General features: G+C 35.8%; 1 protein-coding gene across 3 annotated transcripts in view; it reads right to left on the reverse strand.

Annotated features, from left to right (window-relative positions):
• CFAP58 (cilia and flagella associated protein 58) overlaps positions 1–27,048 on the reverse strand; it is a 122,416-nt gene that overhangs the window by 70,299 nt on the left and 25,069 nt on the right. For all 3 annotated transcript variants that reach the window (XM_074233757.1, XM_074233755.1, XM_074233756.1), the window contains 5 exons: positions 22,068–22,259; positions 9,220–9,381; positions 8,004–8,150; positions 2,982–3,122; positions 2,496–2,719 (listed from right to left, as the gene is read on the reverse strand). In XM_074233757.1, the coding sequence (XP_074089858.1) occupies positions 2,496–2,719; positions 2,982–3,122; positions 8,004–8,150; positions 9,220–9,381; positions 22,068–22,259 (866 nt within the window). The remainder of the gene's footprint in view (positions 1–2,495; positions 2,720–2,981; positions 3,123–8,003; positions 8,151–9,219; positions 9,382–22,067; positions 22,260–27,048) is intronic.

Consider the following 27,048-nt stretch of genomic DNA (forward strand, 5'->3'; position numbering starts at 1 on the left):
AACTCAGAGGCAGTCTAGTCTAACCCCCTTACTTCATCCTCCAGATGAAGACATGAAGCTTAAGGAAACTGAATGACTTGCCCTTATAGTCACACAGGTAGCATCAGAGCTGTAGGGTTCGAGCCTCCAGTCTCTGAGTCCAGAGTCTATACTCTTTGCACTGAAGCCCAAAAACCCTACAAACTCTAAGGAAGTTTCATCTAAGTCTCCACCACCTTCCTCAACATCTTCTCAGAGGAAGCAATGAATTTCATTTTTGGTGTTTGCTTTGTTTGTTGGATTTTTTTACTCTATCTCCAAATCCTAGGCAACCCAAACAGATGTGTAAAAACTGCAAAAGTAATTCCTAGACTACTTCCTTTTAACACTTATATGTCAGGTCTGGTTCTAGTATCACCCAAAAGATATGTGGAAATTTTTAATTAATGGGTACATTATCCTCAATTTGGACCACATAATTTTAAAACTAAAGGTAGCTGTTTAAGTTGTTGTGTACAATCTCTTCATTTTTTTTTCATACAGGAGGAGAAAAAAAATCTCAAAAAGACTATCATAAGTAAACCTAGTTAATGGTAGCCAAGGGTGGGACTAAAACCAGGTCTCTTGCCTTTCAACCTAATTTTTTTTTCAACCACACTGTGCTTTATTATGGACCTGATAATGCACCATTTACATATAGCTTAAAGAACTGTAGACTATGAAAGCAAACATTGATGAGAAATGGTAGCAAAGATATTTTTATCTATGCCATTCTACCTTGAGAATTTGGAGAACTAATATTAAACAGCCTTTTTTACTTAATTGCTTCATTCAAACTTCCCCTCATTAGCAAGATAAGCCATTAGAATTGACTGTACTATGTTCACTCACAAGGCAAAAACTGATTGCTTAGAATTAAAAGTATATATTAAAGATACTCCCACTATTTGACACAGGTTTAGCAAAGAGTAGTAGAAGAAGAATGTTTGGGTCCATGGCAATTAACCAAAAATAATCCCTGAAGGACCAGTCAAATCAGATTCTTGGTAAAGATAATGAAATCACCTCCATGGTGGGAGGTCCTAGTGATGGGCATGAGACTTCATTAAATGTGAAGTTGCTATATTATAGTTAGTGAGAATTGATCTAGTTGCAATGGTAACCAACACACAATTCTTAAAAAACATTTCCTGAATTGAATGCCAAAATAATTTTTTAACAATTAATTTGGCAGTAGGTTCAAAACGCAGTATTGGATCCTGATAATGAATGTCCACCTGTGGCTTCTGATGCTTCCCCAGGGACCTGCAAGTAATAGGAAAAGTCCAGGACCTCTTATTCTGGTTTCTAAAAATTTCCAGGTTACCTATATAAACTATGAAACTGTTTACCCAAAAGAAGAACACATCTTATATAAGGCAAGATTTTTTAAAAGCATTCCACCATAATAAAAGAATTCAAAGGTAAAACAGAAGTGGGGTAGAACATTGAGATAGGTTCTAAAAAGACATGGATAACTAGATGGCACAGTGGATGGAGAGGTAGTCCTGGAGGCAGGAGTACTTCAGTTCAAATATGACCTCAGACACTTACTATTTGTGTGACCCTAGGCAAGTCACTTAACCCTATTTTTTTTTTTAGGTTTTTGCAAGGCAAATGGAGTTAAGTAGTTTGCCCAAGGCCACACAGCTAGGTAATTATTAAGTGTCTGAGGCCAGATTTGAACTCAGGCACTCCTGACTCCAGGGCCCATGCTCTATCCACTGCACCACCTAGCCACCCTGCACTTAACCCTATTTGCCTCAAATTCCTCCATATTAAAAAAGAACTGGAGAAAGAAATGCAATAGCTTTTCCAGGAAAAGCCCAAAAGATAAGAATCAGATAGTGCTGAAATGACTCAACAATAACAGCAACAAAATTAAACCTAGGGAAATATAGTTTTCTGCTTTTTAAAATTTTTTTGCTTGTTTTTCAAAATGAAAATATGGAAATATGTTTTACATGACTTCACATGTAGAACTGATATTGCTTACCTTTTCAAAGGGTGAGGGAGGAACTGGAGGGAGAGAGAGAATTTGGAACTCAAGTCTTTAAAATGAATGCTACAAATAAAGAAATGCTGCTTTCAATAATGCTAGAACTACATTTTTCTCATCCTTCAATTCTATAAATACATCCACAAAAAGAAGTGAATAAAGGTTATCATGGAACATTATTTACATGACAATCTTCTACCCAGGAATGGAAAAATAGTCTGGGTTCTACTCTAGGATCTCTCTAGGTCACCATCTCCTGCTCTGAAAAATGGCATGGAGGGGTTAAGTTAAGTTGTTCCCAACATCCCTTCCAGTCTAGGATATTCTACACCAGGTCTATGCTATTCTCTGGTTCTCTTTGATAGCTTAGTAAAGTTATGTATTGAGAAATGAAATTTAAAAAAAAAATTCTTTCAACTGTTCCCAATATGCTAACATGACCACAACTGCTAATGAAAAATATTTGGGGTATCTCAACCTGAGTTCTTCCACATTAGCCACAGTTTTGGCAAGAATTCCCTTTTCCCTTCGCAGTTTCTTGATCTCCAGTTTAAGGATGCGCATATCTTCTATTTTCTGGTTGTACTGGCTTTCTCCTTTGTTCAGTACAGACTGCTGTATTTTGATCTTCTCATAGAGCAAAGCAAGTTCATCATTCCGCCTTACCAGCTGAGATCCCAAAATATCTCGTTCACTTATGACCTAGAAAAGGAAGAAATGTGGTACCATGAACAATAGTTAGCTGGTTTTAAATAAGCATTAGAGTTCTCAACCAAGTTAAGAACACATTTGATTAAATGTCTCCTGTGTACTAGTACTGTGCCTATCATGCTTCATAATCAGCAAATGAAAGGATCACAGATGTACCTTTTCTTTCCATAGAGATGGAAGAATTTAGAGGGAAAGAAAGAATGACCTGGAGTTGACTCAAACATCTTCATTTCTTGATGAATAGTCTTCCTACCTGGTCCAACTCCTTCTTTTGCCTCAACCTCTCAGCATCAGCCTCAGCGATGATTCTCAGGAGTTTTCTCTCCTCAGCTTCTTGTTTTTCAATAAAGTGTTTGGTCTCAAGGGCTTGTTGTCTCAGCTTCTGCAGTTCAGCCTGACAAGAACAAAAGACCCAGACAAATTTTGCTTAGTAACCACATACAGTACAAGTTGAGGACCAGGGTTTAGATACACTGTTGAGCTTCACAAGCATTTCTAGGTTCCTTCATTCAACATGACTCTGATCATTCACATGAGCAAATTTGAAACTGAAAGAACACAAGCCCAGCACAAAGAAACAAATAAGAAAGTGTAATAGTGCAGATTATAGTAAACATGTTTATTCTGTGAATCATGACCAAGAGGAATCTCTAACATCTCACCATATATGTGTAATGACATCTTAATTTGTTTTCAGCAGCATTTTACAGCATTCCAAGGGAATATATACATATATATATATATATATATATATACATAATGTATAAAGAACTACTGAGCTGAGGACATAGGGACATTTCATTAGAAAGTTAACATGCTGGTCTTTTTACACTTTCAAGTTGACTTTGGGGGCCACTTGGATTATAAGTAAAAAGTCAATAAAATGCTTAATGAGACCAACTATGTGTAGGGCACCATGAGAATTGCAAAAGAGAATAAGATATATAGTACCTGCTCTCAAGGAGCTTGCAATTTATTTGAGAAAATAAAACAGACCCCATTTTTATCACACATGCTTACAGCAAATAGCCTCTTATATTTACATTGTGTGAAGCACCATGCTAAGCACTGAAGGAAATAAAAAGATAAGTAAGACATAACCTTTGTCCACAGGAAACTTACAATCTAAGCAGGGATGATTAGACATGTGCATATATGAAAAATAACTAATAATAAAATGCAACTTCAAAGTAAAAACTGAAATGATGTAATAAATACCATCCAAATATAAGGAAAGATTATAAGGTTTGCTATTTAGTAAAGGTTTCACAAAAGAGATGATATGAGATATGATAGGTAATAATTAGCTAAGTAGAGGTGAGAGGACTATTCTAGACAGAGGCATGAATAAAGACACAAAAGTGGAATTGCAATTAGTTTCATAAAATAATGACATGAGTTATATTTTTAATGTATCCCCTATGACAATCTAACATCACCTCTCTGATGTCATGATCTTTTTTGAGAATAAAGAATAAAGAACAAACATCAAAATCATTCAAAAGAAGAATAACATAACACCGAGAGGTTCCTAGGCAAGGATAAAAGTTCATTTGATATTTCCAATCAGAATGTCAGTCTTAATGATTGTTAACAAGGCATGAAAAAGAAGGCACAAACTGAGTTTAACTTCCACTAAGGATTAGAATTACAGGAAATTCTGCAAACTGAGATTAAGATGTCAAACAAACAAAAAAAAAAAAGGAAAAAACAAAGGTTGTCATTTCTTCAAGGACAATATTCAGAAAGTCTCCCCATCAGTCCTATAGGTTAATCTCTATCTAAGGTCTGCCTATAATACAGGAGGGTCCCAAAGTTCACAAATTTCATATCTCAAACTAATTCAAGCAGAAGATATATTGACTCTATAATCCAAATATATCTTAACAAATTAGATGTAACCAAAGACCATATAAACAAGGTAAAACAGGATGCTCTGTTTGTTCATTCATGAAATATACTTTGGTCTAGGGTCAAAAAAAGAATTGAGTTTTGAAGACAATAATCTTAGTTTCCCTTCTGTAAGGGAAGAGTAAAAGGGTGGAGGATCAACATTTCAATTTCACCAATCACTTAATATGATAGAGACAACAATAATAAAATATCCTCTAAGCTCATGTTTTCTTTAATAAAACTTTTCTTTTCCCAGATTTGCAGCATTCACTTCTCTTTTACTAAGTAACAAGAGTAGATCTGAATCTATCAGAAGAACAAAATGTAAGCCCTGTTATATTAAAATGCAATCAACAGCATGTAAAAGTATCTGTCTGAAAATATAAAACTGCTCATGCATTTGTTATTGCTATATAATTCTTTTTATAATGTATCACAATTTTGAATGGTCTCATGTCATAGATATAGGAATTATAAACAAGCTGTGGCATTAGATGTTGGCAGTAAAGAAAAATCTTGGGTCTTATATAGGTAGCAGTTATAAATCTGTGTGATCAGGCATGGTTAAACATTTCTATGTCCCAAAAAAGATCTATCCAACTGGACTTATGTTCTAAGAGATGTTTGTGATTCTAGCATCTGCTGGAATGAAATGGCTTCAACATGCCCAGAGATCATGAGCTGTTGAAACAAAGGAGTTTCTTCAATGTCTCTGCACTTGAATACACCCTTCTTATTTAGTAATGAGTCAGATACCTTAAGAAAACCATCTTCAAGATTCTTATGTCTTATCAATTATTCAGTGTTTCACCAAAATTGCCTGCTTCTTTCTAGCAGAGCAAACAAGACTAATTGAGTGTTCTTGCTCCAAAATAATTAAGTTCTCTTCTGCTATTGCTTCCCAATCCATAAAATGAGACAGAGTGCATTAGGTGAAGGGATACTGTGCCCTAAAGACTGAGACTAATATGATACTTGGCTCTGGACATATAGTATTTGCTGCTAAATTATTCACCAGAAATCAAAGAACTGTCAAAGTGATACAGGATGATTTGGAGGTGACTAGACAGGATCTGGGGCTTGTTAGGATTGAAAGGCATACATTCCAAATTAGATGGTTCCTTCACTGCTGATAAAATAAGCCTGGGATATATAAGCCCAAATTCATCAATTTACTAAACTCTATTGACATTCTGTCATAACCATAATGTGCTGACGATGCTCAGAATCACAAGGAGTTGGTCAGGGAATTGACAGGGAATTGACAAAATCTAGCAGGGAATTGACAAAAGAAATACTGTATGGAAACCAGCAGGATTCCCTCTTTTGATGGCACTAATTGAAGACAAGAATGACCTAGCATGAAGTCTGTTCTCTTAGCCTCAAAAAGAAGCAATAAATTGGACTGTCCTATCAAAAGGTGCCTCACAGTATAACAAACTGAACAGAGTTCACACCCACCTGGAGGTAATCCTACACTTATACTGCTTTATAGAAATCTCATAATAAGAAGCTAAATTTCTCTTTGAGCAGACTTAACATGAAAACGGCAAAGATTTATGACCCAAAGGCCCATGTATTTTGAGATTCATATCCATAGACTAAAATGTCAAAGGAAGCCCTAACTAAAGTACTAAGAGGCACATTTTCTAATAAAGTGTACATAAAAAAGACTTATTCCTAAGCAAAAACAATCTTATAAAATCTTGATTCTACAATCAAAACTTATTGAGGGGCGGCTAGGTGACAAAGTGGGTAGAGCACTGGCTCTGGAGTCAGGAGGACCTGAGTTAAAATCTGGCCTCAGACACTTAATAATTACCTAGCTGTGTAGCCTTGGGCAAACCATTTAACCCCATTGCCTTGCAAAAAAAAAAACCTAAAAAAAATTTTTAAAAACTTATTGAGAAGTCCTCTTTGAATGGAGCAATAGCCCAAGAGAGAAATCCTTAGGGGAGGAAGGAAGTGACTCTCAGCTGCAGTGAAGAATATACTCTAAACAAAAATCCATGTAAATTTTTAATCCAGAGCATTTCTCCAAAGCTAATTCTGGAAATCCCAATTAGGATAGAAGGAATATCTTTTACTTAGTCTGTTATCTACCAATTCTGACCTTAAGCCACAATCCCAGGACTCTATTGTTACATAGAGGGTGCTACATGATCTTTGATTTGGTTTTGGTAAGTCATCATTTGGAACACATGCATGGTTATATAATGATCATCATAGAAATATTTTTTGAAAGGCAATGGGGTTAGGTGACTTGCCCAGTGTCACACAGCTAAATAAATATTAAGTGTCTGAGGTCACATTTGAACTCAGATCCTCCTGATTCCAGGGCTGGTGCTCTATATCCACTGTATCACCTAGCTGCCCCATAGATGTATTTTTTGCAAATATGGGAATACAGGGGACCCACTTTAAGCAAACCTCAATTAATATATAAAGAGCAAAATCAAAAATAATGCTAATTATGTGTAGTTCATTTAAAATATTCAACCAAACATGCATATTATTCTCTAGACCAAAGGTCATTTGGATATTTATAACATTATTCACAGGCTATATCTGGTCAAACATTTAATTAATTCATCCCTAAAGTGTTCCAAGATTTAATGAATTTTGAGACCTGCCTGCAATTGTCTTGGCAATGACAGACCAATATTGTCCCACCCCTGCTCCAGACTCATGATCTCTTCTCAGAAGACTGTTTTTAAATGCAAAAAATAAGATATGTAGGATGAGAAAGTAAAGCAAAAATAGAGATTATTTTCTTTGCCATCTAGTCCATGCAAATCCTGAAATCTATTTACTAATAGCTTGAGAATTCATGGATTCCAGGTTAAGAACTCCTGCAGCTGAAGCAAAATTGGGCTACCTAGTTAATCTTTAAATAACATCTCTAAATGTAATTACATAAGTGCCTTGCTAAGATGTGATCCACAGTACCCATATTCCTAGACCAAATTAGCAATATAGTGTTTAACTGAAATTCCCTCTGATACTTCCAATTAAAAATAAATATATAATAACCATCTTGGATAGGGTTCAAGGTTGACCTGCTTTATAATATACTCTCCAAATAGAATTATACAAGACTCCAATATATTTTTACATCTAAAACATCAAAAGGGATTTGTTTATAAAAAAAAGTCAAGAGTGGAAAAAGGGAAAGCAAATCTGTTATTCAACCTGTCTAGATCCTAGCCAAGACTTTAGTAACTGGGCTCCATGATTCAAAGTTATTGGATGCTAATCCAAAGAAATCTAAGGTGCTAATACAAGCAGATGGTTGTTGTACTGGAGCAATCAGAATGAGAGAAGGCAGTTCAGTCTCTAACACAGGTACTTTGCTATTCTAGTCATGTTAATGGAGTGTTACCTTCAGAGTTTCCTTCTCCTTCTCTACACGCTGGTGTTCCAGATGTAATTTCACAAGGGATACTTCTTTGGAAGATATTTCTTCTTTCAACTGATCTACCTGGTGGGTCATAATCTTCAACTTCCTCTTCATTTCTGTAATCTCATCCTGACAAGATGAAAGGGGGAAAAAAAAGGTTGAAAAAGATATCTGAACCATGCCTGTTATAACACAAAAATAGATTGATAGCAAAAAAACTAAGAGCTTTTAGGAAAATCTAACTCTAAACAATAGTTTCTCAGTCCCATTACCACCTAAAACTATTCTTTTTTTACTTTATATTGCTTTTTTCTCCAAGTACTTTAAACTATTCATATTCAGACCCTAGATAGTATTGCTCTCTTTTTACAGAAAACTAAGAACTGTCAAGATTCTTCCTGAGTTCAGATCTGATCTCAGATACTTGGACTAGCTGTGTGACTCTGGGCAAGTCACTTAAACCTGTTTGTTTCTGTTTCTTCAACTATAAAATGAACTGTAGAAGGAAATGGCAAACCATTCCAGTATCTTTGCCCAAAAAACCCCACATGGGTCATGAAGAGTCAGACATGACTAAAAATGACTGAACAGCAAAAAAGGACTGCCAGCACAAGCCAAAATTATAAGAGATTCTGTCTCTAAGTTGTGAGCTTAGATCACTAGTGTCTGATACTTTATCTCTCTATTCTTAGTTTCAATGAGCATTCTTTTAAGCTTAAAAATGGAAGAATAGTAATTCAATTGAATGATTAAAAAGAGAACTATTCTAAACAATCCTATTATGTTAGTCATTCAGGAAGTATTTATTAATCACTAACTGTATGAGCTAAGCCTTGGGGTTACAAAGAAGATGCAAAACATAGTCGCTGCCTCAAGGAGTTGAATGGGAGAGTCTACCTACAAAAAAAAATGTACAAACTAAGCATAAGTAGAAGGAAATCTCAGAGGGAAGGCACTTGTAGTTTTGATAACTTGTGTATTTGTTAACACAACACTACAGTAATCAACAAGTGGTTTGGGGTTCTAAGTGTCTATACTTAGAAAATGAATTTTCTCTTCAAAAAGAAAAAAATGAAAAATAAATTCACAAAACCTCAGACAATGAGATCTAAACCATCTTTTAATTTAGGTATTTAGAAAATAGGTTTAACAGAGAAGTAATATTTAAGGGAGGAGAAGGAACAGAAGTATTCTTTACCTGAGCTTCAATCAGATTTTTGCTATACAGGTTCCTATCTGATCTCACAGCTTCATATAGGTTCTGCTGCTGTTTTAATTTAGTCTCTGATTCAGCTATTTTTTTCCTGTAGTCAAAGATCTGCATCTCACGGGTCTTGATGTCTTCTATACTTGTAAGGACCTAAGGCACACAGAGGTAAAAGGATATGATTAAATAATTCAATTGCAAAGACTAATTTGTGACAAATGGGTAGATTTTAGAATCATTAAAGTCCAACACTTGTTGGATGTCACTTGTTGATTAGGGAGACCTTTCTTTTTTTCCCCCTTCTACAAGTTCCACTCACACAGAAAGGATTAACATAGTTATTTGGAGATCACAGTAGGAAAAAAAAGAAGAAACTTCTTTCAATTCTGAAAATAATTGCTGGCAAAACAGGATTAAATAGATCTCAACAGAAAATATTCAGGAAACAAAATGAAAGATCAAGACAGACTTTCAATATGTTGTCACACTTGTTGATATTCAGCTTTACATATAACCAAAAATACCCTTCCAATACTGACAATAATAATCACTCAAATGCCTTAACTATATCAAGCTCCTTTCTTCTAAACAACTCATAGTACTCTATATAATGATCTCTTTTTCTAAGAGATGTAAATACAATTATTCCCATTTTGCAGGTATGGGAAGCAAAGGTAACAATTAGAGAAATTATTCAATGTTACAAATTCAAGGACTTAGGATAAGAGCCAGAACTTCAGATTTCACAACATGGTCTTTACATCATAAACTGTGTTGCCACAACTGAAAATATTCACATTAAGCATTTTCAATTTATTTTAAAGTGACAAACTACCATAAATATTACTAACAGAAGAAAATGAAGTCATCATTGGGATCCAAAGTCTAACTATCATGTAGAAAAACACAAGGAGAAACTTAAAAGCATTTCACTTTAATATTTCCTTAGCAGAAACTAAAGAGCATTTCCCTACAATATTTCCTTTCATGTTAATATTTTATTTAATAAATGTTCAGTTTCAAAATAGACAATTTTTAATTTTCTAAGAGATCCTCCCCCTACTTGTTCCTCAATTCAAGAACAGAATTTGACAGCCTCACTACCTCTTCTAATCTGGCAGAGGGGGAACAGATGAATGCAGACTTCTAGTACTCATTCACCTATGGGACCTCAATATGGAGATTAGAGGTGGAAGGAACCTCAGATACTACCTTGTTCAACTGGATCTTGAAAAGAATCCCTTCCTCAATATACCTGAGAAGAGGTCACCCAGCCTTTGTTTAAAGACTTTTTAAAGAATGAATCCATTACCTCCTGGGATAATCCATTCCCTTATTGAACAGTTTTCATTGTTAGGAAGTTTGGATGTAGGATTGGAATTTTACTCTTAGTTTAAGTATCAATGTGTCTTCCTTCCACTTAAGTTTATCCTCTCTCTGGGAGTAGCTTTTCATATACTTGAAAACTATTGTGTTCCCCTGCCCACTTAACCACCCTGAGTCTTCTCCTCTCCAGGTTAAATATATCCAGTTCCTTCAGTGATTCTTTTGAAACATGATTTTTGACCCATCTCTATCCTGGTCATCCTCCTCTGAATGTCATCCAATTTATCAATGTCCTTTCTAAAATTCAAGGCCCAGAAATCAAGATCTACAGATTTTCATGATCAAGTCAAAGTATAAGTATGACTAGCATCTCCCTAGTCCTTAACACTAGGCATCTCTGCAAAGCAGCTTAAGCTTGTATTTGTTTGGAGAACTGTCCTATTTTACTGTTCACATGTTGACCTTGCAGTCCAAAACAGATAAACAAACAAATGAACATACACCAAAAAAAAAAACCCAGCTCTTTCTGAAAACTGCTGCATAGACACAACTCCTTCATCTTTAGTACTTATGGAGCTAATTCTTTAAAGGCAATTTTGTTTTTTGGTTTTTACAAGGTAATTGGGTTAAGTGATTTTTCCCAAGGTCACATAGCTAGGTAATTTTTTAAATGTCTAAGGGTCTAAGGTAGGATTTGAACTCAGGTACTCCTGACTCCATAGTTGGTGCTCTATCTACTGCACCACCTAGCTTCCCCTTTAAACCTAATTTTTAAACTTTAAATTTTAATACCAATGTATAAGCTGTCAGCATGTTTGGATCCTGCCATTCAGCAGGTTAGCAATTTCTTCTAGCTTTGGTCATTTCCACATTTGATAAGAATATCATCTCTGTCCTTATAAAAAAAAAAAAACCCGAAAAGTTTAAGTCCCAGCAAAGATGCTCAAGACATGTCACTTCAGAGTTCCTTGCAAGTTGGCATCAAACCACTTGATGACTATTCATTCTGAATCTTTGTAAACGGCATTACCTGTCCCAACTCTCTCCATATTGTTCACACAAATACTTTAATTATCCTACAAATACCAAAAGGGAAATGAGGTTAGTCCTCTACAACCTGCTCATGATTAAGCTATGGCAGTTATTGATCAGGGTATTCTTTTCCAATTTATTTTCCGTGTTATCCGTACTTTGTGAATGCTACTTTTTCTGCTTTTAGGATCTTTGTATCTCCTCTTATACTTCAGACCCTTCTACTATGGTGGGTGTTTCCATTCCCTGCCTGGTTCAGGATGCCCTTTAGTTCAGCAGAATTATATAAGAGCATTTTTTTTATGCTAAAAAGCTAACACCAATGAGTGCACATCTAAGGGCGAACAATTAACAAATTCACAATCTAACTGAGGCTCCTCAAGACTAATTATTTATTTGCCTAAAGCCTTATGCCTTATTTACAGACATTAGCACTTGAAAGTGTTGGCTGAGGCTGGTTCCCTAGTGCAAAATTAGAGACTACTAAAACACAATGCATTTATAACACTGAGATATGCTTTTATTTACTAAAAAGGGACCAGTGGCTTTGAGCAAAGCAGCACCTCCTACTTAAACAAATGTTCACTCTTTAACCATAATATTCATGTTGTTGTCTTTTACAAAGATGCTTATGGAGTTGTTTTTTTTCCCTTTGACTTGTTAATGAGCATGCACTTTTCCTCTTGCTTATAACCCTTTGGCCTAGCAAGTTGCCAGGTGAGCCAGTTCAGAGGGGCAAGCCCAGAGTGTGAGAGAAAATATGACATTTCTCCACAATGGAGCATGGGAAATGCATTAAAAAGAACACTGTCACCATGGCTTAATGAGCTACTACAGTTTAACAACCAAATAGTTTATTTCTTTCCATGGAAAGAAGAATGAAGCACCTTTTCTCACACAGGGAAAAATCAAAAGTACCTGATCCTTACATGAGATGAATGGGATGAATTCTGAACTTCATTACACTGTTCTGAGATCTATATATGTTATTGATCCATAACTTAAAGGTCACCAAACTAATGAATATTTATCAAGCGCTTATTATCTGCACAGCTGTGCTAAAAACAACTGTGGAGGCTGCCAAGAAACATAAGACCTAGTTCCTCAGGGAGCTTCCCGTTTAGTGATGGGGAAATAGATGTTAATATATGAAAAGTTCAACAATATTTAATAGATTTAAATAATACTTCTGAACAACGTAGGCACTGCAGCAAAGCAGCAATGATCAAATAAGTAGATCAGACAATAAAGTCTATTCTTTCAAAAAAGAAATAGATTTCTATGTGTTCTGAAAAGACGTCATGAAGGAAGAAAAATGAAAGCTGTGTCTTGAAATATGGATGGAATTTGGATAGACAGAGAAAGGGATAGAATGACAGCATGAACAAAAAGCATGAAGTTGAGAAAATACCAGTATTTGGAGGCAATAAGTATATCAGTTTGGCTGGACCATATGGTTTCTTTGTGGGGAATCATGGGAAATTATTTTGGAAAAATAGGCTAGGATGGGGAGTAGCTGGGTGGTCCAGTGGCCCTGGAGTCAGGAGGACACAAGTTCAAATAAGTTCTCAGTTACTTAATCATTACTTAGCTGTGTGACTTTGGGCAAGTCACTTAATTACCTTGCAAAAACCAAGGAGAAAGGAGGAGGAGGAGGGGAGGAGGGAAGGTGAAGAAGGAGGAGGAAGAGGGAAGGGGAAGGGGAGGGGGAGGGGGAGAGGGAGGAGGAGAGGGAGAAGAGGGGGAAGAGGAGGGGGAGGGGGAGAAGAAGGTTGGGGCTTTGAATGTCAAATTTTAAAGTTTGAACCTCATCCTGTAGACCATAGGACCATGTCTAGACAATTGGAAGCTGAGTTTTAGGGATATTTTTCCAGCAAGATTGTTTAGATTGGATTAAGAGATGAAAAAAAATTAAAATAAGAATAAGTAAGGAGACTCTCACAGCAGTTCATGTTTGAGATGACAAGGGTGGTGGCAATGGAAAAAAAAAAGGCAAAGCGTAAAGAACATTTCTAGTCCTTGATGAGTTATGGTAGGAGAGAGAAGCCATCAAAAGAAGTCAGAATTTTAAGTCTGAACAACTGGAAAATATTAGCAAAAAATTGGGAAGTAAGCAAGAAAAATCTGGAAAAGGGAAGGAGGAGAAAACTAGTTTGGGACAAGGAAAAGAATCTATGAAATATTTACTTGGATATATAAGGTAATTAATAAACCCAACTGAATACTAATCCCCTTGTATTTGTGTCCTCAAGAAGACCTTTGCCTTGTATATGCCGATTCTCAAAAAATGTTTGTTAATGAGAATGTTTAAACCACTGCCGTGTAGAAGAGTGATTAGTTTCATTTTATGTTGTTCCAGAGGGCAAAACAAGGATGAATGGGTTTGTTATAGTAAGCCAAATTTATTTCAATATCACTCTCAGTTAAAACTATCCAATGAGCTTCCTTATGAAATAGGGATCTCACCATTATGAAAATTTTTTGGATAGAGACTGAATTATAATATTTTAGGACTACAGCAAAAAGTATTCCTGTAAAGAGTTGAAGACTAGACAAAATAATCAGTAAGATTCCTAGTCAATCTTAAGCTTCTCTGAAGAATTCAGTTTTTATACATCTTGAGTGTGGTATGATGGTAGGACATTTGGGTGAAGGTGCCCAACTATCAGAAATACAAGCCTGGAACTTAGGAGAGGTGAGAAGAGTAGGCTTATATTTCTGAGTTCTGAGAAGAAAGTCATGAGAGTTGATGAAGGGGGCAGTTAGGTGGCACTGTGGATAGAGCACCCATCCTGGAGTAGGAAGGACCACAATTCAAATTCAGCCTCAGACACTTAATAATTACCTAGCTGTGTGACCTTGGACAAGTCACTTAACCCCATTGCCTGGCAAAAATTTAAAAAAAAGAAAGTTGATGAGATTAGAAAGAATAAGAAAATACAGGAAAGTTGATAGAGAAGGAATAATCAACAAGAACAAAAAAATAGCACATATAATATTTATTGAAGAAGACAAGGTACACGAGAGCTGAAACAAGCAAGAGTGATCAATGTTATAAAGTGCTATGGAAAGATTGCCTTTATATTAAGAGAAAAGGACTTAAGCACATGCCAAAAATAGTCTTCTTCAAAAATAACCCCGAAATCCACACTCGTCAAAAATGATAAACATCTTTTGGAAGATTTTTCCAAAGCATCCATATTTGTCATTATTAAGTCATTTTCTGAGGTTCTAAAAAATCCCAACTTGAAAATGAATCTGGGAGAAAATAAGGCTATAGAAAGTTTTTCTCTAAAATGGAAAGCCTATTGCTTTCACTGAATGATAGGGAAAAGAATGATCTGAAAACACTTTGAACAGCTTCATCAATAATCAAAATAACAGGCAGCACGTCAAAGAGGAAAATGCTTGTTCAATTACTTTGAGAGGTTTTTTAACAGGAATAACCTTTTGACTAGGAAAAGTGATATATCAGGTTAAAAGAATACAGTTAAAAACTATTTCTTTTGTAAGTACACAATCAAATGACACAGGCAGACCATCATATTGTAAAGATTTTAAACTAGCCACTCCAGGATTCTCTATGCCAGAAATAAGTGTTTATCATGATTGACAAGAACAATTACTATTTTTTAATGGCAACTAAAGAAATACTTAAGTACTGAAACCTGTGATGGAAGGCAGAGACAATTTAACAAGGTAATTTTTTATTTCAGTATTTAGAATCAAATCATTTCTATGGGACTTACTCAAAACCAAGTCACAGATGCATAGGAGTCCAAATCCTGAAAATTCAAAAAGTGACTTGAACACTCTATCACAGGAAAGCATACTGTCAGCAAACTGTCCCCTGTTGGAAATGAAACATCAGAGAGCACAGGATGCTAGCTGTGGGGCAGGAGCTTAATTAATTGATTGCACTTTCAGATATCTCAAACCAACTAGTGAGAAAAACCATGCCTAAATATAGAAAATTTTATTACAGCAGCAGAAGAGATGAGGTTCTTAGCATTTATAAGCTTGCTGCCATAGAATCCAGAAACTGCTTACAATGCATTATGAAGGCACAGTCCCAGTTTATAATCTACTCCTATCTTTTCTTTTTTCTGTTAAAACAACCTGCCAATGGTAATAAGAGAGAGATAAAAATCAATAAAGCATGCTTTAAACCTGCAGCATAGCCAAAACATATGGACTGAGGCTGGGCAGGAAAGTAGGTCATTGAATTTGTAACCCTTTAACTTGTATTTGATGAAATATAAGTACAATATAAACTTCTCAAATCAGTTTTCTAACCTGTTGTCAATGGTTGGGATGCTGACTATGCCTTTATGTTCTGCATAAAATAGAAAAATTTCCTGTCTAAAGAAAAAAAATACCCACATGCCTAGATATTTGAGACTATCAGATGCTTCTAAATCTAAATCACCTTGGACTAGCCCAAATGTTTCTGTATTTATGATATGTAAGCACCATTCTAAGCACTGAAATAGATACACAATGATGATAAAGTCAAAGTTCCTGTCTCCATTGTTGTAGAGGAGATAGAAATAGAAACAACAAAATTACAAAGGCATTTCTTTAACTATCAAGGCTTAAATTTTAGGTGGTTTAAGAAGGCATTTATAATTAACCTTTTATATATGTGATAATAATGTCCCTATTATAGTAGTAAACAATCCAATCTACTAGCTTGATTAGATTGTAGGTTGCACTCTATTTGTTCAGATAGAGTGATGCCAAATACAATTTTCCCCTTCTTTTATTGAGCCAAGCACTGTTGTTATCCATATTGCCCCTCACTTATGTAGTTCTGGGGCATTAACACCAGTTCCACATTCAACTTCAAATTAGTATCAAGGACATAGGCAGCCAGGATCTAAGATTAATTCAAATACTGGCTTTATTTTCTAGGGAGCTTCATTTCTTTAAGTCATCAGTGCAGTAAGAACACTATTTCTTTGATCAACTTTTGCCTTGCTTACTTCCAAGTCTTTGAAACCCATTATTATTCATCTCCTTGGGTCTCTGTCTACAAGAGTTTGGCTTTACCATATTATAGACAAGTGAAATGAGACTTCAATAATTTGTAGGTAGGAATTAATTGTGGGAAAAAAATGTTTTTTGGCTACGTAAAGTACTAGGGCAAAACTGTCAGAAGATTAACATTAGGAATGAAAAAGAAATGGTCCTGAAATGAGTTACTGCCTGCTGAGTACAAAATTCCTGGCAGGCAGCTTGATTAACTAAAAACAGTTTTATCAGATACTTATGAAAATTCAGAAAGGTTGCCTTATATCGCTAAAGTTAGGGGTCAGGAGAGGACAACTTGCATGGAAGAAAGAAGAAAAATACTAGAATCCATAAGAAAAATACTGGGACTCTGATCTATCTCCTTTTCATACACACACACCACACACACATTCTCACATACATACACACACACACACACACACACACACACACAATATTCTTCTCCAGTTAGACTTCAAGCAAAACTAATATAACTGGATAGTCCCCAATCATCTTGGATTTCTCTTTGTATTTCTCCAAATAAGAAGTAGCCATATTTGATGGCATGGAAAACTCCAGAAGAGGAATCATACAATATCAGAAAATTCTGATGGTAATTCAAAGCCTTCCAATAAATAGATTAATAAGGAAAGATGAAATTATAGGTTAATATACTTCTAAAGTAAGATTTAGAATAGTTCCTTCCAAGCAAACCTTGGGGAGTCTTGGGCCCTATCATTCATTTATTCATTGATTTAAATATTTACTGAATGACTATAATGTGAGAGTCTGATATTCAACACTAAAGGAGATACAAAGAATAAAAACTAATGTCTGGAATTTGACCATAAAGGAGACTCAAGAGAATGCACCCCTTCCTCTTCTTTGAAGGAACATTAGACACTGCAGTTAATGTATTTGTTGGTTAGTTCTAAACCACTTTTCTTTCCCTTTCCTTTTTATTTAATGTTAAAAGGGAAGGTTTCAGGTAATTGGGAAATGAAAGTGATGTCATTAACAACAACAACAACAACAACAAAAACTGCTTTGTAATGTTTTTAATATGGCTTCTTTTAAAATGGAAACCCCTGGTAAGGTAATACAAGGTATAATTTGATATCTATGCAAAGAAAGATTAAAAACAAAGTTTCTCTAAGGACATTTGTATCTGGAGGAAATCATGAAAGGCTTCACTAGGGAGAAGGTTTTTGATCTGAGCCTTGGAGGTTACAGAAAGATGATAGATGGCAATGGGGGGGGGGGGGAAACATCTCTGTCAGAATTGCATGGCAAAAGCATAGGAAAAAATACGGGAAAAATATGAGGTTTAGTCGGAGAAGCATCTGGGCTATGCTTTAAAAGGAATGGGTCTAAGATTTGTGTGGTAGAGTTGAAACAGATTGTAGCTTCTCTACATTAAAGAATTTGGACTCTATTCTACTTCTATTATTGAAAGTTCTCAAGAAGGAAATGAATGAACATATTTGTATACTACAAAGATTAATATGGTAGAAGATATAAAATAGACTAGAGTAGGAACAGACTGGAGACAAGCAGGCAATTGCAATAGTCAAGGTAAGACAATGAAGGATTAGAATATATAACAGTTGGATGCAATGAAGGGGATGGAGGGCAAAAAATTTTGAGAAGGTAGAACCTATAAGTTTTGGCAAATGGTAAGATGTGGAATGGTGAAGAAGGAGGAGTCAGAAATGATGCCAAGGGGCGGCTAGGTGGCACAGTGGATAGAGTACCAGCCCTGGAGTCAGGAGTACCTGGGTTCAAATCCGACCTCAGACACTTAATAATTACCTAGCTGTGTGGCCTTGGGCAAGCCACTTAACCCCATTGCCTTGAAAAATCTTAAAAAAAAAAAAAAGAAAGAAAGAAATGATGCCAAATCTTCATGGCTAGGAGGACATCAAGATCATCCTATCATCTTCCATGGGGGGGGGGGGGAGTGAGATTGGGGGGAAAATTGTAAAAATCAAATAATATCTTTAATTAAAAAAAAAAAACCTCTTCCGGCCAAGATGGTGGATAGAAGACAGGCACAGTGCTAAAGTCTCCTGATCTCTTCCCCATCTATCACATGAAACAAACCTCTTAAAAGAAATCTGACCCACAAAACCCAGAAAGAAAAGCCAGGAGAAAGAACATCTACCTCAGGATTTGTCTCCCCCAGCAGCATTGGCCAAATTCAGGTGGGTGAGTCTGGGCTCAGTGGGAGGATCAGACCTAGATCAGCCAGATTAGCAGCTGAATTGGAACCAGGAGTCTGAGGGACCAAGAGCTGGACCTGCTGGATCAGCGGTGGGGCTAGACGGCAAGGGCTTGGGTCTGTGGGGGAGCAGAGGCGCTGGTGTTGGAGCTGTGCCCCTGGGAGCTTGCAGACAGGGCTGGTGGGAGAGTTCCGGTGCAGGATAGCTGTGGACACCATTCCCTGGGCTCCTCTAGTCTGAGGAACACAGTCCCATTACAGCTCAGACCTCTTCCCAAACAAACAAATGCAAACTACTTCTGCCTCAGGCCCAAGTGTGTGAGCAGAAGAACCAGCCCAGCTGAGGAAGGACCTTGGGCCAGGGTAAAGCCCACCATTGATTGAAGGCAGAAGAATTCAATAGCTCCAATTTCTCCCAGGGAGAAGGCCTCAATCGAGGTCATAGACACTCCAGAGAAAGCAACCAGCACCTCCTACTGGCCAGCCAGAGAAATTGCATTCAGTGAGTAAAGCCTTTAGCAATCCCAAGCCCTGGTGAATCAGCACCCCCCCCCCCACAACTCAAGGTCTTAGCAAAATGAAGAAGGGTCAAGGGTCAGAAGAAAGGTGGATCCATAGAAAAATTCCTGGAAGGGAAAGACCCTAACTCAGAGAGACCTGGAACCTCTGAGGAGAATACAATTTGGTCTCCAGCACAGAAAGACTTCCTTGAAGAAATAAGGAAGGAGCTTAAAAATTTGGGAGAGACAATTAATACCTTGCAACAAGAAAACAAAACCTTAGGAAGTACAATTGGACAAATACAAAAGGAGAATAAATCTCTCATAACATCAATTGGACCAATACAAAAAAGAGAATAAATCTCTCAGATCCTCAATTGGACAAATACAAAATGAGAATAATTCTCTCAGATCTATAAATGGGCAAATGCAAAAAGAAATTAATTCTCTCAAAACCTCAATTGGTCAAATGGAAAGCTCTTTCAAAAGTAGAATTGACCAACTGGAAAAGGAGTTGCAAAAGGTTAATGAAGGGGGCGGCTAGGTGGCACAGTGGAAAAAGCACTAGCCCTGGAGTAAGGAGTACCTGGGTTCAAATCCAATCTCAGACACTTAATAATTACCTAGCTGTGTGGCCTTGGGCAAGCCACTTAACTCCATTTGCCTTGCAAAAACCTAAAAAAAAAAGGTTAATGAAGAAAACTCCTCCCCCCAAAAAAGAATGGATTCTACAGAAACTAATGACTCCATGAGACAGCAAGAGTCAGTTAAACAAAATCAAAAAATAGAAAAAATAGAAGCAAATGTAAAATACTTCATCAACAAAACCACTGACCTCAAGAATAGATTGAGGAGGGGCAAACTGAAAATTATAGGACTTCCTGAAAACATTGAAAAGGATCTAGTGATAGAAAACTGCCCTGATATCATGGAATTGGAGGGCAAAATAGTTATTGAAAGAGTACATCAATCCCCACCAGAAAAAGATCCTAAAATGAAAACACCAAGGAATGTTGTGGCCAAACTCCAGAACTATCAGATAAAAGAGAAAATCCTGCAAGCAGCCAGAAAGAAACAATTTAAATATCAAGGAGCCACAGTAAGGATCACACAGGACCTGGCTGCATCAACATTAAGGGATTGAAGGTCCTGGAATGAGATATTTCGAAGAGCAAGGGAGCTTGGAATGCAGCCAAGAATCTACTTTTCCGCAAAGCTGAGCCTTCTCTTCCAGAGAAAAAGATAGACATTTAACAAAATGGAAGAATTCCAAAAATTTCTGATGAAAAGACCAGAGCTAAACAAAAAATCTGGACATCAAACAGGAGGTTCAAGAGACACATGAAAAGGTAAAAAAAAAAAACCCAAAAAAGATCATCCTATCATCACAGAAAAGTTAGACCTTCCATATAAGGAAAAATTCATAGAGTAAATTTTGACTTTGAGCAAAATCCTCAAAAACAATGAAAATTTAATCCAAGGCATATCTCTTGGCATAAAACAGAAAAAAAAATCACTGAGAAAATCTTACAGTAGGGTAGAAGAGATAATTGCCAATGTGGTGTCATTTGAAAAATTCCCCAACTTCTTCCCCCATTATCATTAAATGAATGGGTTGAAACAGAACATTTGGAGAACAGGAGTTTTAAAAAGTTTTGTGTGAGGGAATTGATTTATTTAAAATATGTAAATGGAAAATAGCACAGGACAAAAATACATTCAGGCCACACTACTGGTTTGTGTTATGTCCAAAGGTAACTGATAAGCAATCTCGAAGAAGCTGTCATGCTTATATGGGCACTGTACTATTTACACATAATCAGATCCAGAAGACCATAAGGAAATGATGACAATGTTATCTGGTATCTTTCCCCACCAAAAATTCAAGAAAGGATTTATGAATCATATATTGACTATCATTGATAGCATTCCTGTTATTCTTTACTTTGATTCACTCATTGTCCCTCATTAGCATAAGTGAATTAAGTGAAAAAGAATCTCAAAAACCAGTGTACCACACAAAGTATAACTGACTAGTTAGCAGCATATCTGTAGGCAACTAAAATTTATGTTCTGCCACCTATGGGAAGGATACTAGAAGGCTAAAGAGATCCTTTATTTAGTTGCTTGGCTAATAAAAGACTATATCTGGCAATCAAAATACACATATATGTAACAGTACTTGAAATTCTACTATGAGAATACTATGTATTCCTTTGAATACAGAAAAATATTTTTTAAATATAAATTCTCCTAGTAGGAGTAACTGGAAAGAATGCCCTAAGTCATTCACAACTAGATATAAAATAGTTTAATTAGTTGTTTTTCTCCTAATAAGCTCAACCAGAACTTGGGGCAGGGTGAGAAACAATAAAATAATAAATTAGAACAGAGAATGAACAATTTTAGAGTATGGGGATCTCCCAGATTGGGCAGGCTTGAGTATAGTACCACAGTGAGAAGCCTAGACAACCAAAAGGTAGCATGAAGGCTTTGAGTATCAAGGAGGGTTGAGGGAAAACTAAAGACAAGTTGTCCACTTCATAGTTTGCCTCAGGCCAGACCTGCATATGATAATTGAGGGGATAAGATTGCCTTTTACTATTTCAAAATTCAGCCATCTAAAACTCCAGAGAAATGAAATTTCATAGCTTTAACAAGCCACATTTCTAAAAATTCACATAAGTTTGGAAGAGAGGGGAGAAAAGACTGTGATGGCACCTCACATGTAAAATCAAGAGTCTTACCCTTTGCGTGAGGTCACTAGCTTCATTAATATAACGATCTCTCTCCTTTTCCAGTTGGAAGATGATCTTCCTTTGTTTCTGAGCCTCATCTTTGTAGTTCTGGATTTCTTCTTCCAAGTTCCTCTTGTTTTGTTCATGAAGCTTCACCAAGTCCACCTGTTTCTGGGTGGCATTGACAGCCTTCAGCAAATTCTACAAAAAAAAAAAAAAAAAGACACCAAAACATTCAGGTCACCAAACAGGTTTAATATGTGAAATGAACTCAGGAATCTGGAAAAACTATCATTAATAACATCATCCTTGCACATTTTAAAATAAAATGTATTTTATATTTTCTAATTTCATATAAAGACAATTTTAGCATTCAATTTTTTTAAATGTTGAGTTCCAAATTTTTTTCAACCCTCCCTTTTCTCCTACCTCCCCTAACCCCTCCCTAAAACCATAAGCAATTTGATATATATATATATATATGCAATCATGTAAAACATATTTCCATATTAGTTATGTTATACAATTCTTGAACATTTTAAAGTAAGATATAAAGTGTTCAAAATGTAAATTACACATTTTTTCTGATGATAAAGTATCACACAAAAAAGGTAAACTTTTATTTTTTCTACCTAAATTGGACACTCGTTATTCTAGAGGGGAGTTGTTTGAAAGGTAGCAAAATGAAAGGAAATTTTCTGATTGTGCTACTTATTAAAATACTTTTCTCTTGAAAAAGAAAATATTTTACTTGTTTCTAAATATTATGCTGTATTCATTTATTAAATCTCCTACGTAAGAGACATGTTGACCCTGGTGGATAGAAAACTGGTTTCAGAACCAGTCCAAGTCCTGCCTCTAAAACATATTAGTTGTGTAACCTGTGCTAATCCTTTAACTTCTCAGTGCCATAAGGAACTTTCTAATATTTTAATTTTCTAAGATTTTTGCACAGAAGGTGGCCATGTAAATTGGCAGAGGGCATCTCTTCATCTATAAGTATGAAACGGCAATGAAATCACAGGAATAAAACCTAGCCTATTACGTATATTGGATGCTACTTAAATTAAATCTGGTTATAATGACTGCATATGTAAAATTGAAAATCTGGGGACTATTTCCAGAATTATCCAAAAATGACTAAATGGTTTTCTTTAGCTATATGGACATGTAAAAAATTGAATTTGGTAAAAATTTATTATACTCCTACTATGTGCCCCTATTCTGCTAGATACTGGAGATACAAAGACAAGAGTCAAAATAGTCCTTGACTTCAAGTTGCTTAAGTTCCACTTCAGGGAATAATATGGAGAGATATAAATAGAAAATATAAGCATAAACATATATGCACAAATACACATCTTAAGAGCAGATTTGAATCAAACATTAAAGAGAAGTCAAAAGAACAATTAAGGGAAGAATGAAAGGATTTTTGTGAGTAATGGGGCCCTACTTATGTTAGAAAATATAAATTTGTTGGGGACCCAGTCAATCTGGTTGTGTGATTTCCTCCAGTAGAATTCAGTAACAGTAGAAGAATGAAGAGGGAAAATAGTGGGGATAGTCTAGGTTTGGAAAGGGATGAGCAAGACTAGGACAAGGGCTATGAGTCTGATTCACTCATTGTCCCTCATTAGCATAAGTAGTTATGGCTCAGTTCAGGTGATTTGATTTTTCTCCCTCTGAGCTCAGTTATAGGGAGCTATACTAGGTTTATTATCTCACCTTCCCTCACCATTAAAGCAGCTTTGCACCAAGTCACATATTAAATGCTGAGACACCTTTATCTAGAAGGAGTGAAAGGAGATGGAGGGAGAGGGGAGAGGAGAAAAACTGACAAAGGCAAGGGGAGGAGGGAGAGAACGAGATTGTTGTAGATAAGAAGAGAATAGAAGGCTGTTTTAGGATTGGGAAGCCGTGAACATGCTTGTAGCCTGATGAGAAGGAGCAATTATTAGAAAAGGAGCAATTTAAGAAACCTTGGAGAGACAGATCGCAAGAGCCAAATCTTCAAAAAGAGTAGGAGGAAACAAACCAAGGGCAGAGCCAAAAGAATTAGCTTAAAGAAGAGTAAGGATCTTTCTGTGATTTGAGAGAAAGGAGGCAGTGGATTATAGTACAGAGGATTCTGGTTAATGAAGGGAGAATGTTAGGCAGTCTACATGGGATGGCCCCAAAAGGAAGTCATCAGCTGCATGGAGGGTGGGGTGAAATTGGGGAGGGGGTGTGAGAGACAGAGGAAATACTTCTAAGACCTATGAAATCTAAAGGAAATAATTTGGAACTATTTATGAAACCTAATGAAATGATTAAAGATATAGCTAACAGCTGCTACCTCATGTAGGTAGGAAAGGTGACACAAAAACTTCGCAATTAACAAAGCCCTTGAAATTCCTCTAATAATAAATGGAGCCCTCCGATTTTAAAGTAGAGCCATTAATTAAACAAGAGAAAGAGAGGATCATGGAAAGAAGAATGGATAATTTTAATTACATGAAATTAAGACTATTGTACAAACAAAATTAATGCAGCAAAATTTGAAAGAAAATTGGCCAGTGGAATTATACCAAGTTTCTCTCATAAAGAGCTCATTTATCAAATATATAAAGAACCTAACCAAAGTTATATACAAAAAAGAGTCATTGTCCAGTGGATAAATGGTTAAAGGTTCAGACAGGTAGTTTTTGAAGGAAAAAATCAAAGTTATCTATAGTCATATAAAAAAAGTTCTAAATCACCACTTTTTAGAGAAATGCAAATTAAAACAACTCTAAGGTACCACCCTTACAGCTATAAGATTGACTAATATGACGAAAAAGGAAAATGACAAATGATGGGGGGATGTGGAAAAATTGGGATACTAATGCATTGTTGGTGTTGTGAACCTGTCCCAGACATTTCAACTCAAAGAATTATAAAACTTTGTGTATGCTTTGACCTAGATATACTACTTCATCTCTATCCCAAAGAGATCAAAGAAAAGGAAAAAACCCATTTGTATAAAAATATTCACAGCAGTTCTTTCTGAGCTGGCAAAAAAAAATGGAAATCAAGGGGATGTACAAGGGAATGGCTGAACAAGTTGTGTTAAATGATTGTGATGAAATACTATTGTATTATAAGAAATTATGGGCAGGATGGTTTCAGAACCTGAATTTATATGAACTAATGCAAAGTGAAGTGAGTAGAACCAGGAGAATAGCAATATTGTAAGGATGATCAACTCTGGAATATTTAGCTACTCTAAGCAAGACAATGATGCAAAATAATTCCAAAGGACCCATGATGAAATCTGATGAACTCTGAATGCAGATTGAAGTACACTTCTTTTTTAATCCCTCTATTTTTCTTTTCTTTTTTTGGCCATTTTTCTTTTGCAATGAGGCAAATATAGAAATATCCTTTCATGACATCATATGTATAATCAATATCAAATTGCTTGCCTTCTCAAGGAAGAGTGAAGAAAAGAATTTTTAAAAAAAATAAATGTGAAGCAATTTTTATAGCTAATATTTCTGATAAAGGATTCATTTCTAAAATATATAGAGAATTGAATCTAATTTATAAGAATCTAAGCCATTCCCCAGTTGATAGATGGTCAAAGAAATATGAAAAGGCAGTTTTCAGATGAAGAAATTAAAGCTACCTATAATATGAAAAAATGCTCTAAATTATTATTGATTATATAAATGAAAATTAAAACAATTCTGATTGGGGCGGCTAGGTGGAGCAGTGGATAGAGCGCCAGCCCTGGATTCAGGAGTACTGAGTTCAAATCCGGACTCAGACACTTAATAATTACCTAGCTGTGTGGCCTTGGGCAAGTCACTTAACCCCATTGCCTTGCCAAAAAAAAAACCCTAAAAAACAACTCTGAGGAACAACCACACCCATATCAGATTGGCCAATATGACAAAAGAGTTAAATAATCAATGTTGGAGGGGATGTGAAGAAACTGGGACACTAATGCATTGTTGGTGAAGTTATGAACTGATCCAACCATTCTGAAGAGCAATTGAGGGGATGTCCATCAATCAGGGAATGGCTGAACAAATTGTGGTGTATGAATGTGATAAAGTACTATTATTCTGTAAGAAATCATGAAAAATGCTTGAAAAAGCCTGGAAAGACTTGTATGAACTGATGCTGAGTATAGTGAACAAAACCAGGAGAACATTGTATACATTAATAATAACAATGTGTTTCACAAGGACTTGTGATAGAAAATATCAACCTTATCCAGAAAAAAGAACTATGGCGTCTGAATGTAGAACAAAGCAAACTATTTTCCATTTTAAAATTTTGTTTTATGATTTATGGTATTTTTTCCATTCTTATAGCTTTTTTCCCCTTTTTATTCTGATTCTGCTTTTACAACATGGCTAATGGAAATATTGGAAATATGATTAACATAGTTATACATATATAATATATAATCAAATTACTCCCTGTCAAGGGAAGGGAGGGAGGAAAGAAAGGAAGAGAGAAAAATGTAGAACTCAAAATCTTCATTAAAAGAATGTTGAAAATAATCTTAACATGTAGTTAGAATAAGAAATAAATTTAACAAAAAATATTTTAAAATGTGCATGTAATAGGGAAATATTTAACAAAGTAAATTAAAGCATTAAAAAAAAAAAGTAGAGCCGCCAGAGCCAGACCTCTGGGACTGTTTCACTAGGTCTATTAGGGAAACATGAACTCATAAGTCTAAATGATCAGAGATTTGGAGCTGCAAGGAACCTTAGGGGTCATCTACCTCATTCTATAGATGGGGAAAATGAGGCCCACAAGGATCAAAGGACTCAGCCAAGGTCACAAGTAGCAAAGGCAGGATCTAAATTCAGACAAATGGAGCACTTTGTAAAAAAAAAAACTCCCAATAAAAGCAAAATTGAATGAAGGATGGAGGATAAGTGAGGAATTTTAAAAATCACTAACCTACTATTTTCTAAGATATTATGCACTGCGCAACTTTTTTTAAGTACTC

Source organism: Macrotis lagotis, chromosome 4 (genome assembly GCF_037893015.1).
Source record: "Macrotis lagotis isolate mMagLag1 chromosome 4, bilby.v1.9.chrom.fasta, whole genome shotgun sequence".
Taxonomy (NCBI): domain Eukaryota; kingdom Metazoa; phylum Chordata; class Mammalia; order Peramelemorphia; family Peramelidae; genus Macrotis; species Macrotis lagotis.